General features: G+C 37.0%; 1 protein-coding gene across 2 annotated transcripts; it reads left to right on the top strand.

Annotated features, from left to right (window-relative positions):
* The first annotated feature begins 661 nt into the window (after positions 1-661).
* ptbp1a (polypyrimidine tract binding protein 1a) lies at positions 662-14,521 on the top strand. Of its 2 annotated transcripts, none has more exons than XM_089131284.1 (16): positions 662-750; positions 3,020-3,073; positions 4,035-4,062; positions 5,803-5,869; positions 8,694-8,866; positions 8,963-9,109; positions 9,220-9,375; positions 9,509-9,619; positions 9,713-9,893; positions 9,975-10,052; positions 10,149-10,303; positions 11,179-11,212; positions 11,811-11,903; positions 11,976-12,192; positions 12,278-12,355; positions 12,439-14,521. In XM_089131284.1, the coding sequence occupies exons 1-16, from the start codon at positions 743-745 to the stop codon at positions 12,569-12,571; spliced, it is 1,713 nt and encodes a 570-aa protein (XP_088987410.1). In that variant the 5' UTR covers positions 662-742; the 3' UTR covers positions 12,572-14,521. The 2 variants fall into 2 exon arrangements, with proteins under 2 accessions (XP_088987410.1, XP_039532245.1); XM_039676311.2 differs by having other exon boundaries at positions 4,032-4,062.
* Positions 14,522-15,977: the final 1,456 nt, after the last annotated feature.

The raw sequence follows: 15,977 nt of genomic DNA, 5'->3' as shown, positions 1-15,977 counted from the left end.
TCATGCCATTTACTCAAATGTGTCCTTCCAAAAGTGTCGTACACTTTCTGAATTTTCTTCAGCGTAACAGCACAGAAGAAAATATTTTGAAGAATGTTGGTAACCAAATGGTGACCCTTCCATTATAAAACAAAACACTAAGACATTTCTAAAAAAAAACCACAGAGAATATTTTTTGGGTGAACTATGCAATGCATCATAGCCTAGAGAACAATATTTGAAGGTGCTAGAAGTGGTCCAATTTTCTTTAATGTCTAAAGTTGTGTTTAGATTTTTCATTTAATAACGGCTAATATGTTTGATCATATAAAATCCCTGTTAATAAGACTGTGCCTGTACCACCATCTTTAGTTTCTTCTGACATTATTATAATCCTACTGTTCTTAGCCTATTTTAGCAATGCGTCTGGTAAAACTGTTTGCCCTTTGACTAAACACTAAACGGCTTCGCCCTTTTCGTTGCGGATAATGGTGGGTTCAAGCACAGTTCACTCTTCTACTTCATTAATGGTGTGACAACGGAAAAGTTTTTGCAAACTTTTTTCTACCGCCTTCCCAGATCGACGGCTCTTCTGTCCAATCCCGCTATCCAAGGACACGCGAGGCCCCGCCCACACTCGGCGATTCAGAGTCGATTGACTAATCAGAGAGCGACAATCCCTGCTCCGCCATTTTGTAAGGTTATAAGACATACTTGCTGGTCTACCTCCCGTCTACGACAACCTGTAGTTTTCTGTAGTGCCATGGACGGGTAAGTTGAAAACATGTTCATTCCAATTCGGTAACCCATTAAACACGTTTTTTCGTTGGATGTTTGATTCGTTGTGGTGACAATACATTATGCACATTTTAAATGTGTTAAATGACGTAAAGTGAAGTGGAAATGGTGATTTTTGACTCGTCTCTGCCGTCTCGTCCGTCGCGTCCGTGCCGGAAGAGCCCAAAAGTTGGACCAAACTGACCAACAACCTGTTGCAAGTAGTCTAGATGAGACCACTCTATGAAACGCTAGCGAACTTAAGCTACAGTTTTTCTTTAACCTAACTGGCAAGACGAAAATGTCAAATAAACCTTGTAACGCACAGAAGAGACAGAACAGCCATTATTTGGCAACCAACGTGTCTCAGTTTCCGCATTGTTGTTGGGTGGCTAACGTTAGCTAATTACCTGCTAGCCTGCTAAACGGTACCGATACCAGTTCAACTTTATTGTAGTTTCACTCGTTTGTATGTTTGATGCACGTTGATTTTTTTTTTCAGTCAGTACCAAGTAAGTTTGATACACGTACAATGGTTCGATTAACTTACAGTAACTGTTTTCGAATGACGCGTTGAATATATCTGCTGCGTTTACACTGCTACATATAAGCATCTTTTAGTCCAATTTGCCACTGATCCGAATTTGATATAAAACAAGAAAACACAAAAATCCCAAAGAGGTCATTTTTGCACCCGTTCAGAGTCACTTTCAAAATGTGTTTTTGACTCCCATGTCTGGACATTTGACCAATGTCTAAACTCAAATATTCGATTTCCATTGAAAAATTCCAAGCCACAACAGTAGTTTTAAAATGTTGTATTATGAGGCAGACTTTCTTGTATGAGCTCACAAATTCATAATAGTTTGTATTTGTAAAATATTATGCTTGTATATTATGCAAACATTCAGGAGCACAGAAACGTGTTTTCAACCTCTGCCCTTTGAATTATTTTAATAAAATCTTAGCTTCGCTACTGAAAGCTGTGTTATATGTCTCATTAACAAGGTGTTAACTTGGCTGTTTTTCTTTATTAATCTCACCAATAAAACAAGAAAGTTCAATGCATTGCAAAAAAATACAATAATACCAGTTTATTCACAACTTAGACTGATATTTTTGTAGTACTGGCCCTTATATTTGAGAAGCCCACAATAATCTCAGTACAATTCTTTTTTTTCTTTCTTTTAAAAAAAAAAAAAATCTCAGTACAATTCAATTTTTTAAAAAACATTGTAACAATGGTTTAAAAACTGGACAAGTTTTCATAAGACTTCATAACACAGCGTGTAGAGTATTAACTCATGCACTCAAACACTTTGCTTGCCTCGCACAATTCTCATTGCATCATTATAAACTACTTGAAGCCTCTGCAGACTTGCTTTCTATAATTTGACCACGAATGAGCAGTATAAATTGGTGTACAATATGCTTTAAACAATGACATCTTCTCTTCATCTGATCAAGAACTAAACTAGAAGTTTGTTAGTCTGCATAGTGCATACATCTCATGATGCTGCCTTTCAGTCCCATTGACTTGTCTGTCATGGGCTCAGAAATAAAATGTCAAAGATATTTTGCCTTCACTCACACCACAAGATCTCTCTCTTACTGTCTCTTTCTTTAATTTATTTGAATTAGATTTAAACGATCCATAGATAAAATAACAAATGAAAACTACCGTTTTTTTGTTTGTTTTTCGTTATATATATCAAATTGCGCCGAAAAAAAATCCATAACCTCTTAACTTATCTGAGCTGGCAAATGGTCTGATCAATCACGGTACCACCCAACCTGAGTTATAAATTGATTATCTTACCACAGCCATTCAAAATCTGAGGATCAACCCTGTTGCATAGTAAATATTGAAGTGTAAATTGAAGTTCAAACAGATATTGGATACCAGTCGTGTCTAAAGTGATTATAAATGGGTGGGACAGTTTAACAACAGCTTCATTGTTCAGAACAAAACTTTACATGCTCCAACCCTGACGATCATTGTATTTGTAAAGTATAATCAAAAAATATATTTAGGCCTGTTTTATCTGAATCATTTGCATGAGAATGCTAGTGAAAGAATTTTAAATGAAGACTATCATTCAGTAGAATAGATTTAGGCAGAATGACAGCCTACAATGTATGTGATTGCTGACTGAGACCTTTTTTTCAGTCCAATCTCTTTGTGAGAAGCAACTTGCAGGTTGACTGATAGTGAATGAATGACAAAATATTGACACAAAATCCTGTTTTTTGTCTTCTGCAGCCGGTTAGAGACTGATCTGTATCCTCTGGGATCCAGTTACGTCACTGAAATAGAGTAAGTTTTGCATCTCTGCATTCAAGTACAAACAGGACTGGTTTTACAGCATTATCGACTGAGTTTACCTAAACTAAAGAATTCAAGAAATGTTCTCAAGAGAAGTGTGGAACTGATTGATACCGTTGAGTGGCGTGAAGAGTGGCTTAACAGGCATGCTTTGTTTTACTGTTTGCTTTTATATCAGGTTGCATCCTAGGAGGTGTGCCTGAATTGCAACTCTTGTTTTGTACAACGGCAGTATGTAGTTCCTGCTGGGCCTGTTTGCATGACTTTTGTGTACCAATCAGTAATTACATTTTCTGTACACCTATTGTACTAAAGCCCTGTTCACACATAATGACAGTTTTTAAAATGATGCCAAGTCACTGTGTCTGGCAACAGGCCCATGTCTGCACTCACATTGGTAGTTTCTGCATTGTTACTGTTTATTTGCATGAACTTGAGCTCTAAACAGACAGACGTATTCAGTGAGTTGCAGAATTTGTTAGCAACGCATGGTGACTTGGTGAAATGCACCAATGCAATGAAGAAAATTATTTAAATAAATTCATCCCATCTATTTTCTAATTTCAGCGTATAGATCTTTAATCCATACATTTTTTTTTTAATTATTTTTTTTTACTAAGTAAGTCATAACTTAATCTTCCGGTGAAATGAGACTTCTTTCTTATATTTGCTGGACTTCTCCAAAAAATGACTAAGCTCACATTCAGTTTTGCCTCCATCCAATCAACAATCGATGGGTAGAACCAACTCTCTGCTCTGCATTTTTTCTTTAATAGTCTGTTTCACTTTATGTTTCACAATATGGAAGAAGAAATGTGTTCCTGTTTCCGTTACGTAGCAAACATACTTTAAGTATTGCATAGCCCTGCCCTTATCTGTTGCTGAATTTATTTATCAAATGTGATTGAGCCTCTGATTTCTAATGTGTTAAATGCTTTTTTTTTTATAGCAGTGTCCATGATATAACAGTCGGCACAAAGGTATGTCTTTTTTTTAATTATTATTTTAGATAAGTGACCATCTCTGACTTTCAAATGTGTAAATTTTGTTGCTGTGGGTGTTCAGTAATTATTAGTTTGGTTTGTATGTCTGTTTTTTTACGTTGTGCGTTCCTCCTTTTTGTTTTCTACATTGCTGAGAGACTAAGGGTACTTCTCTAAATTGCTGAGTCTGAAATTCTTCGTCTGATCCTTCAACTGTAATTATTCTGGTCAAAGGGCACCTGCTGTTTAAACATTCACTGTAATGACTGATCCGAATGTGAAAGAAGTAGCTTACACAAATCTTGATGTTCTGTAGGCGATTCAGAAAAGTCGACCTGGATGATTTAGTTTCTACTTTTTTATATTTTACTACTTTAGATTCTGTGAAATAGTTTCATCATACAGTTATTTGTTTACAGTATTGCTGTCTTCACACTCATTTGGATGTGTTTGTACATGGAGACTGCCTGCTGTTGTTTCCCCTGATGTCTTTCACAAATGTGAGGAGTAAAGATGTAGATGAAGTCGGAGTCTGGGCACTAATTACTCTGGCTGGAATGCTGTGCTTGCATTCCTGTCTCCCTGACCTCCTTATTCAACACAGACTGTGCTCTCACCCTGAAGGCTTGCACTTTGTCAATGGATGTAAACATGTTGGCACCTGCAAGTCTTAAGCTCCTAGAGACCAGTGTGGGAGTCATGGTTCTCGGCTCCTTTTTCCTTTAAGCGAGCACTCGAGCTGCAATACCCTGCAGTTAAAAATAGAGGAAGGAAATGCTGTAGTTGGGTGGATGTCTCGCCCGAAAACAATGGATGGTTCAACCAGAGAAGGCTTTCCTGTCATAACTGTTTTATAAAAGTCATGTTGAAACCTGACTCCTGCAGGATTTAGCTGGGACTGGGAGGAATGTGTTGTTAGGTTTTTTTTTTTGCTGTGCCACGTAAACGGTATTAAGTTATTTTTCCCTTTCTCTGCAATGTTATAGACCGTTTACTGTAGGCAGTTTGAGGCTTTGGGCTGTATTTAAGGTAAACATTTATCCAGGGTGTAGTAAAGTGCTCTTGAGGCTGTTTGTAGTAGTAAACCATAAGGGAAAAATCTGCTCGTGGACCAGGCGTTCAGCTTTGTTAACAATACTTTCTTTTGGGCTGGAACAGAACACGCATTGTGGTAATGGAGTGTAAAGGCTTTGGCTTATCCAGCGCATGTGACCACTTCAGCAGAGACTTGCCATTTGAAGTGGTTTATTAAGAGAGTGATGCTGAATGATTTGCTCATTGCTCCATTGGCCAGCCAAGTGGCTCCAGCTTGGCCTTGAGTGAGAGACTTTGTGTTAGTGTTATGGCTGGACACAGCTGCCTCTGTTTACATTTCTCTCTTTCTTTGTTCTGCTTTTACCAGCAGTAAACAGTGTAGTGATCTCTTGTGCTTGGATGCCTATGTCGTAGTAATTGTAACCATTAGGCAATGAGGGTTTTTTTCTTTCGTCATTTTGGTAATGTTCCAATTGGATCATATATTAATTAATCAGACTGGTTTGGTGCATGCTTATGTCACATGAGTTTCTATAGGTTAATACTATGTCAGATGACAATTTGTGACCTTTTTTTTGTTAATGCACTGTAGCTGATTCACATCTTGTCACAGTGTTTAGTGAGTCTTCTGTTTTGAGTGTCCTATTTTGCTAACCTTATAATTGTGTCCTGCTTCATGAATCACTTTCCTTCTCTTTTCAGAGGGGATCTGACGAACTCTTTTCCTCCTGCATACCTAACGGACCTTATATAATGAGCTCTGGAGCAGGTAGGCATTTATGGCTGAGGGTTTATACACCATTCAAAAGCTTTGGGTCAGTATGATTTTTTTTTTTTCTTTTTTTTTGCAAAAGGGAAAGGTGCCGTTAACTAGAGCAGTGCAGCACCCATAGTAGGCTACAGTTTAGAGTGCACGTACGCAATGGGGAAAGCATTAAATAATGTATAGTTATCTACATCTTTCCATCTCTTAAGTATAGTTAGTTTTAAATACGAAAAATACATTCAGCATGACACAAGCGGTTGCCGTGGTAATGAACAACCTGCTTGTTAAAGCGAATGTATAAGGCAAAATAACTAAATATACAGTGTTAGTTATGTATTTTTATCTTCCTTTGATTCGATACGTGATTATAACTTGACAGTCAAATTAACCGCTTGTATTTTAGTAATGCAAAAGACACGCACATGCACTGAAAGGGAGCGTGGTGTGTCAGTGTTCACTGAGCTATCGTCAAATAATGACGTTGTTAAGTCTATAATTTAAACTACTTAGTCATCTCCAACAGTAGCTGCTGTTTGGTTTTCTTACTGCTGCTTTCCTTCGAGTCCCTTCTGAACTTGACACTTCTGAAACTCTTGATTAAAGCTCAGTGTCACTGGTTGCCAGATATCACGAAAAGAGCAAAACAAGACTATTAAAAAAGCAGTATAATAAGCGGACAGGATATAACTAGTTTTACCAATATCCTACAAAATTAAAGGAAGTAACTGATTTGTTATGAATAGAATAATTCAATATAAAATATTCAGATATTATAAACTGAAGTAAACTAGGGCTGCAACAACTAATCGATAAAATCGATTATAATCGATTATGAAAATCGTTGTCAACGAATGTCATTATCGATTAGTTGGTCTGATTACGTCACGGGGATTGTTTACATGCTACATGCGCTTCTTACATGCGCTTCTTACGTGCGCTTCATGAGGCACACACGCAGTCTCTCTCCCTCGCCGGTCTGTGCGCAACACGGACGGTTTGGAGCACATTATCTTCTGTCTCGCATGCGCGCATTCTTGATTCCGTGAGTTTGAACTAATTTGCAGGCATCAGGAAACCGCTATCAATATGCAGCATACACGAAAATCATTCACCTTTCGGCAAATTCGCCGTTTTGAAACCAAAATAGGTGACCTGCGTTAATCGTGTATACTTTATGAAGCCATACTGTAGTATAATGTGAGATAGAAATGTATATTTAAGTCATTAAATTCAAGTTAACGTAAGCTTTTCCCTCCACTGCGGCTGTCAGTCATTCTCTATTCGGTGTTCAAACAGCGCGTCGCGTTACAACAGTTAACATGATGAAACTCTTTCCAAGATGATTCAATGTTATTATTATAATTGATCCGTAGATAAAGGTCTATGGTTTCGTAATATAATGACTATCTTGCTAGACTTTTATTGCTGTAACTTAATCACTTTCTACTGAGTGTCTGTTAGATCACAACACTAGAGTAGACTCGGCGCACTATAATTGTTCTTCACGTGCACAGTAGCCTAAATGAAGTTTAAAACTGTTAAAAGAAAAGGCTGAATAAACTATTGCAAAGATACTGTATAATACACAGTCAATACCTCACTAAACAGCTGTGCATCTGATTTTTACGATGTTTTTCATGAATGTATAACAACAATACAAAGAGCAATGTGTAACGTTTTACCAGAGATAGTGCTACACTTATTGTCTCTTATTTTTTCCCCACTAAGGAATGTTTTTTTCACTAAATGTTCAGATTTTATAAAATTATTGTGCACTTGTGATTTTTCTAGGCTTAGTTTTGCTGAGTTATCCACTAATCTAGTTTACAATAGCATTTTTGTCATAGGTTATAGTCATATATATTTTTTTTTATTTGTTGTTTTTCTATATAATGAAGTTGTCTGTATTAAGAAGATTGTTTAACACACAAAATAGTGTGGTTTTTAGGGTTTTATTTAGTTATAATAAACAAAAAAATGCAATAAATTTTTTATCCGATTAATCGATTAATCGAAAAAATAATCGTCCGATTAATCGATTATCAAAATAATCGTTAGTTGCAGCCCTAAAGTAAACCAATGCATGAGATTAAAGTGTTGCTGGATCATTTTTCAAAGTTTAATTGCACCTATGAGTTGTATTTATTATCAATCACTTGGGTAAAGTTTATCTAATAGTTGAGAGTGAGAGTGTTTTGTTTACTATATTTGGCTATCAAAATAGTTTACCAAAGAAATAATTGACCAAATAAAAGAAAAAGAAAAATTAACCAAGGTGAAGTATTTGGGTTTATTCATTATACAAAGCCCTTTTTGTTAATTTTGAGAATAGCTAGGCTTACATATATAAATAACTATATCGTGAAATATACCCTTACCGTAAAATAACATTTCATGCCGTAAAACACAATTTTGGTCATACCGCCCACCCCTACCGGCAGTATATTTGAAATATTCTATCCAACTTTACATGCAAACATATAATTAATGCAAGGTAATGTATGGTATGTAGTAAATCTTGGCTGTTTATAATGGAAAAATGTAAAGTATTATTGCCCAGATCTAATCTGCTCTAATGCAGGCATAAAAAATATGAATGAATTATAAACCTTGACTTTTTTTGTAAAGCTGCTTTTGTGTAATGTGAAAGGTGTGTTTTTTTTCTTTTCTTTTTTCTTACGCACAAATGCAGTCTTGATGAACATATAAGACTTCTTTCAAAAACATTAAAACAAATCTTATTGACCTCAAACCTTTGAAAGTTAATGTACATTTTTATGTATTTGGATTCTTAATTATGAAATTAAATTGAGATTCTTTTTGTCAGCAAATGGTAATGACAGCAAGAAGTTCAAAGGGGAGATCAGGAGCCCTGGCATTCCTTCAAGAGTGATACATGTACGCAAACTGCCAAATGACATAAACGAAGCAGAAGTCATTTCTTTGGGGCTTCCCTTTGGAAAAGTGACTAACCTTCTGATGCTGAAAGGAAAGAACCAGGTAAAGATCACTGCTGCCTTTTCCCTCAAAATATGATCATACCACGCTTTGATTGTACATAGTCGGGCCTTTCCTTATTGCGTTCTCTCCTCACAGGCCTTCCTGGAGATGAACACAGAGGAGTCAGCACAGACCATGGTCAGCTACTACTCCTCTGTCACCCCTGTCATCCGCAACCATCCGATCTACATGCAGTATTCCAATCACAAGGAACTGAAGACTGACAACTCACCCAACCAAGTCGTTAGTACAAATTACATCACATTAGACATTTAATCAAGGTTAATTACTCAATATAAACTCTTTCAAGAATGATAATGCATACTTGTGCCCTGCCCCCTCCATTCCCATAGAGAGCACAGGCAGCACTGCAGGCTGTGAATGCGGTCCAGACAGGAAGCCTCTCTTTGAGCGCTGTTGATGGAGCAGGTATGGGCAGCCAGAGCCCTGTGCTGAGAGTTATCGTTGAAAACCTCTTCTACCCAGTTACTCTTGATGTCCTTCACCAGGTAATGACTGTCCTTCAAATAAAATTGAAACATTTATTTATAGTCCTCAAGTAATTTTATTATTAAATAAAAATTGTTGTTGTTATTATTATTATTTAATATTATTCCATTACTTATTGCCCCACCCTCCTAGATCTTCTCAAAGTTTGGGACAGTTTTGAAGATCATAACATTTACCAAAAACAACCAGTTCCAAGCACTGGTTCAGTACTCGGATGGAATGACTGCACAGCATGCAAAGCTGGTGAGTGGCATAGTGGATCAATATATTTTTTGGATGAATGGGCAGCTAAATCCCTTCTGAACCTTGTAATCATTTGGATTAACATTTTAACAGTCTTTGGATGGACAGAACATCTACAATGCCTGCTGTACCCTTCGCATCAGTTTTTCTAAACTCACCAGCTTGAATGTTAAGTACAACAACGATAAGAGCAGAGACTACACTCGTCCTGACCTACCTACAGGAGACAGTCAGCCCTCCCTCGATGCACAGACGATGGCTGCAGCTGCCTTGTGTAAAGCTTAATCTTTTTTTACTGCTGTTAATAAATGGCATTCTCAACATGCATATCACAACTGCTTTTTTTTTTTTTCAGCTGCTCCTGGTATCATCTCTGCATCGCCATATGGGGCTCATGGTTTCCCACCAACGTTTACCATTCAGCAGGCAGCAGGTCAGTCATAGCCCTCATAATAACTCTGTGGATTGCTTTAGCACAGTTTCTCAGCATAGCATCCATGCTGTGTAGTGATGGCTGTCTCTCCCACAGGTCTGTCACTGCAGGGCATGCCTTCCGGGGCTCTCGCATCGCTTGGTATCCACGGTGCTGCGGCAGCCGCTGCTGCTGCTGCTGGACGCCTGAGTTTTTCCAGTCTCACTGCAGGAGGAAACAGTGTCCTGCTAGTCAGCAACCTTAACCCTGAGGTTAGTGCTGTTTTGAATAGTTTAGATTTTTTGTTTCAACAACCCATAATCCATTTTGGTTGGCAGAACTGTAAAAACAGACAAATGTTAGATGGCATATGGTGATGAATGAACCAAATACTTCATATGCGTAGCTCTTCAAACCATGTAATTTGTGTTCATAACTGTGGAGGCTCATTTGACTACTGTACAAACATGCATGTCAACCATTTCTTAATATTTGTTGACCCTTGTCTGAAGCCATCTGAAACATTTCGTTTCTAGTATGTATTTCTTTAGAGCTATGAATATATTGTCTCTATCTTTCCTGTATTTCATTGTTAATCTTCTCTCCTTTCTTTATTTATTGCCTTAGTATTCCTATAGTGAAAAGCATTTTAATTTAGCAAGTTCTGCTGACTGGAACACTACATTTTTTCTTTGTGTATACTGACCTTGTTTTTTACTTCCTTTTTCTTGTTTCTCTCCCTCCCCATTCCCCTTCCCCCTTTTATTATTTTAATACTTTGACCTGGAATCTTTTGCCAACTGACTGCACCACTTGTTTTTTGTAATAATTTAAACTCCCTACCCACCCAAACAATATGATTCCCTATGCACATCAATACTGGATACATAAACAATTTGTTTTTCTACTGTGCAACCTACCAACACACAACAACATCCCTACACTACATTGCCGGATATCCTCCTTTACTTCTACCCTTCCCCCACCTTTCCATCATGAACGATATCACCCACCTTCATGATCCTACCACCGTTTTTCGCCATTCCTGTGGAACTGCCTCGCTGTGGACATGTTCAACCTCCACTGTCCTGCCTCCGATCTTTTCCTGTCCCTTCCTCCCTACGCTGCCTTCCTCTGCTGTCTTAAGAGCGTTACGCCCCAATGCCTCTTTATTCTTTTCGGTATGTTATCATTGGCATCTCCTTTTTATTACCTTTTTGTTTTTCATATTTTAACTTCATCTAAGATGTGTGCTTTGGTTTGTATATGTGACGTGGAATTTTAAAGAATTTTTGGGCTCCTTCATTTGGCGGATGCTAAATATATACTGCAAATGGCTAAATTGTTAAATATTGTGGCCATAACTGTTGTGTTCTCAATAAGCCCTATTTAATACTGCATTTAATAATCTTTAGAAAGTTGTATGTTTCATTCCCTGTGTTTAATCAAAGGTTAATGTGCAAATTTCCCGCAGCCCTAAACGTAATGTTAAACCAATCAAGATTACATTGAGTAAATCTTTCCAAAAGCGACATACTCTGTTTGTTGTGAAGTAATCATACGTTCATAAATGTAGAAAGCCGGGTCCAGTAGTAATGGGTCACAATAGAAATTTAGTCTGTTTGCACTAATAATGCATGCCTTACTTGGCTATACAATTACTTCATTACATAAATATTTCATTGAAACAACATTGAGTGTTTGGTTGAGAAAATGGTAATCAATTGTCCTGTCATACAGTAGTCACGTCCTTATGTAGCTACTGCTATCTTTTGTTAGGCGTGTATGGTGATGTCATGAGAGTGAAGATCCTGTTCAACAAGAAGGAAAATGCATTGGTGCAGATGTCTGATGGAACCCAAGCCCAGCTAGGTATTTATAAAGGTCTTTAAATTTTTAACAACTTTCTTAAGAAGCAACACCAACCTCTCTTGCCCTTTTTAGCCATGAGTCACTTGAATGGGCAGAAACTGTATGGTAAGGCTTTGCGGGCCACTCTTTCCAAACACACCACGGTACAGTTGCCACGTGAAGGCCATGAGGATCAGGGGCTCACCAAGGATTACAGCAACTCTCCTCTTCACCGCTTTAAAAAGCCAGGCTCCAAGAACTACTCCAACATCTTCCCTCCTTCCTCTACTCTCCATCTCTCCAACATCCCGTGAGTCCACCAAACTAATACCTGTTAGTAACAGCTGTTATTCTTCTTTAGCACTGCTTTATTCAATTTCAAGTTCTCTTCTTAGTCCTGCTGTCACTGAGGATGATCTCAGAGGATTGTTTCTAAGTTCAGGAGCTGTGGTTAAGGCTTTCAAGTTTTTCCAGTAAGACACTTTTACATATTTGATTTCTACAGCTTGTCATGATATTTCCTGGAAGTTTCAAAATATTGTATTAATCCTTTCAGGAAAGATCGTAAAATGGCTCTCATTCAATTGGGCTCTGTGGAGGAAGCAATTGAGTCTCTGATCAAATTTCACAATCACGACCTGGGAGAGAACCATCACCTCAGAGTGTCCTTTTCCAAGTCCACCATCTGATGGAGGCTGTTTTGTTTTAAAGAGGTTGAAAGGACTGTCACTTTAGACCAAACTGTAAGCCTTCCACAATTTATATCACTGTGGACAAATGTGTTCCACAACACACACTTGATCATTCCTTTAATTATATCTATATTCACATGTATGTCTATTTTGTAATTCCACTTTAAACAAGTAGACAAGAGGAACTCTTCAACCCAATGTGACTTGGGTTTTAATAGTACGTTTTCTCAGACGGTTTGTTTCATGACTTTGTTCATTGTTGGCACACATCGGTTTTGGATCATAGATGCTGCGTAGTTTACACTTGTGCCTCTGCGGAAAGCCGCACCCCTTCAGGTTGCACATGCAAAGGCCTTGTTTCGTTTGTTGAACCTGTAATTAACCTTTTCGAACTTATTCCCTATTTGCCTTTACAAAAAAAAGCAAGTGTGCCTTACATGGTGCTTAAAGTTAATCTTAATGGCCTTAGTGATATTTTGATGTTTTTTGGCCTCTTTACAAGAACCATTAACCTCAAACCTAAAAAAAAACCTACCTGCTGTTCCTAGGTGGTCCCCATTTAAATTTGACTTGTGAAAACAAGAACGTTTTCCTGCGAAATGTTTTCTGGTAAATTACTTTAGTTTATTAACAGGCTTTGGTTTTGTACCTGACTTGTCACAGCTTATTTTGCATATAGTTATTCTAAATGTGGACCTTTTCCTTATGTACCGTATGTAAGATATTCTATAATCTATAGTTTCATTCCTTTTTTTTATTGTAGTCACACGCATACTTCTATACTGTCGTCTATTTGGGCTTTAACCCACTGTGTACTCTGCCTAGACTGTTATATTGTCAGTTTACTTGGGGGAAACGTTTTATAATTTCCCCATTTTACCCCATTGCCTTGCTGCTTATGGGTTTTGTCAGTTATGAAACCGCTTGGAACCAAACCAGAGTTCACTGATTTTTACATAATTTGATTACTCTGTGTGCGGTAAAATAAGTCAGATTAGTTTTTCTGTTATCTAGCTCACGTGTTTTAATGAACATGTAAATTTCGACCTTCAAAAACACTTCTTTTTTTGAGGAGGTCTCTTATTGTCACTTGCCATTTATGTTCAAGAAAATGTAACATTACAGAGTCTTAAGTTCCTATGTGACATTTGTGTGAACCGAGACACCTGTGACAAGACTTGGGTTTGTTTTTGGCACTTCTGTGTTTGTGGGGGGGTGGCATTAAGGCCACGGTCTTTTCGAAACATCCATGTCATGTTTGTGGCAGAAGTCCTAACGCTCAGACATTCCCTTTTACCTTTGAGCTTGTACTTGTAACCTTTATATTTTAGTGGGGTTTTTCGCCTTTGCAATTAATATTTGCTTGGGTTTTTTTTTTTTTTTTTTCTTCCTGAAGAGTAGCATGATGGACCAAAGCATTTTCCATGCACTGCGAGACAGTTTTTGATATTTCCTGTATCTTACTGTGCAGCAATATTCTGTTTCATTGACTGCTTTGATTTCAGTGAGCAGAGGCAAAAAGTTTAGAGGCCTTATCTTTATATTATTGCCTTTGTTTACAAGACCTTAAAAGAAAACAATACACAAGACATTGTGGGCTTTTTTGGCCTAAAGCATGGATCAAAACATTATTTCTGTTGTCGGAACAGAACCAAACAAAAGTCTTAAAGTAGCAATAGAGCTCCTTTCTATTGCGTTTATAATAGATACTACTTTCTATTGCGTATATAGTTCTACTTGTTTTTCCCACTACGGATGTAATGTTGAGAAACAGAATGGGCGAGGGCTACTGTGTATATATATATATTTTTTTGTTTTGTACCAGTATATGAAAATCAGCATCATTTCTGTGTCAAACATGTATATTTTGATAAGGTAATAGCAGACATTCAGCTCATTGTAGAGCCTTCCTTTTTTATTACACAATATTAAAGAGATTTCAACACGTGTCTGAACATGTAATTGCCCCCTTGAAAGCATAACCTTCTTTTGATATAGATGCTCATACTTTTCTGTCTTCAATAAATCTTTCTTTCTTGCTTTCACCTTTGTCTTTTTTAATTTCTGAAATTATTAAACATCTTGATCTTTTCACGTTCTACATCTGTTTGCTCTGTCAGTCATGTGGTTAACAATCTCTCTTTTCTACCTTCCTGCATTTGGGAGACCTCTAATGACTCACTGGTTTCACTAACTTGTTTCCTACCATCTGTTTGCTGTTAGAGGATATAGAATGAGAAATCACTTGAGTGTATGAATTCACTTTAATTTTGATTGGAAGCTATTTAATTTTTGGAGTTGCTTCAAGTGGCTCAATTAAAATATTTTTTATATGATTGTGATGTTCAAAATGAGTTTGTGTATAGAATAGCTGGAGATACCAGGAGCTGCCGTCTAGACTGAAATATGGCAATTCCCCCAGTATAGACCTTTTTCAGAGTAGCGCCATGACTGTTATGAAAGAAAGGCTGTGAGGTATATGTATTTATTGTGCTTCAATGTCATCCATTTCTTGAAAAGAGATTTTTGCAGCGGTTCATGAGCAGAATAATCCAAAAACACATTAAATAACAGTGCAACCCACTGAAAGCTGGTTCTGCTGTGAATAAGGTCTATTACTGCTTTGCTAATTCAGTGGCTTTTCTCTGCCATTATCACTTGTAAATTTTTTTGGTATGTTTTTACAATATTTACTGATTTTGCACATTTGGATGCATTAAGTAAGAGCCATATGACAATGTACTTTTAAAGTTAAGTTTATAAAGAGCCTAATAAAGGTCTATATTTATACATGTATTAGCCTACAGTATGTGAAAAGTCTCTTTGACTTAATGTTATATTCTGCTTATCATACAGCAGGTGGCACACTAGTGTAAGATTTAAAAGTGGGTCATTCCTGCATTTTGGTGCCATATATACATTGATACTTGTGGATAATACATGTTTTTTTTTTTTTGTAAAGAAACATGGTATGTTTTAAGTTGTATTGGCTCAGAACAATAATTTATTAAAGGTGCAATATGTAAAAATGGAGTATCTATTAACAGAAATGCAATATGACATCCACAACTATCTTTTCAGTGGTGTATAAAGAACTTGCTTAATAGACCGTAATGATTTTATTACTTTAGAATGAGACATTTATATCAGAATGTCTAATATAGGGAGAACTCTTAAACTTCAGGGGTTCTGGACTGGTTGCTGTTACATATGAGGGCGCTCACAAGATGAATGGAGGTCTATGGAGCTATACCCCTAAAAAGCTTTTCTCAGGATATAATTTTTGTCTAGTAATTTGAATGTGTTATTTGAAAGGAAATGCAAAGAAATTACACAATATTGGGTGTTAGATTTTTTTAGAGTCACTTATTTGCTTTAAAAAGTGTTTTAAAATGTCAATGAC

The sequence above is a fragment of the Pimephales promelas genome, chromosome 5 (assembly GCF_988280905.1).
Source record: "Pimephales promelas chromosome 5, fPimPro1.hap1.1, whole genome shotgun sequence".
Classification (NCBI taxonomy): Eukaryota; Metazoa; Chordata; class Actinopteri; order Cypriniformes; family Leuciscidae; genus Pimephales; species Pimephales promelas.
This window is presented reverse-complemented; position numbering and strand designations above follow the sequence as displayed.

Excerpts from the sequence above, each read along its gene's own strand:
- ptbp1a (XM_039676311.2), top strand. Across the intron at positions 10,304-11,178 it reads TCAGCAACCTTAACCCTGAG|AGCGTTACGCCCCAATGCCT; the intron begins GTTAGTGCTGTT and ends TGCTGTCTTAAG. Across the intron at positions 11,213-11,810 it reads ATGCCTCTTTATTCTTTTCG|GCGTGTATGGTGATGTCATG; the intron begins GTATGTTATCAT and ends ATCTTTTGTTAG.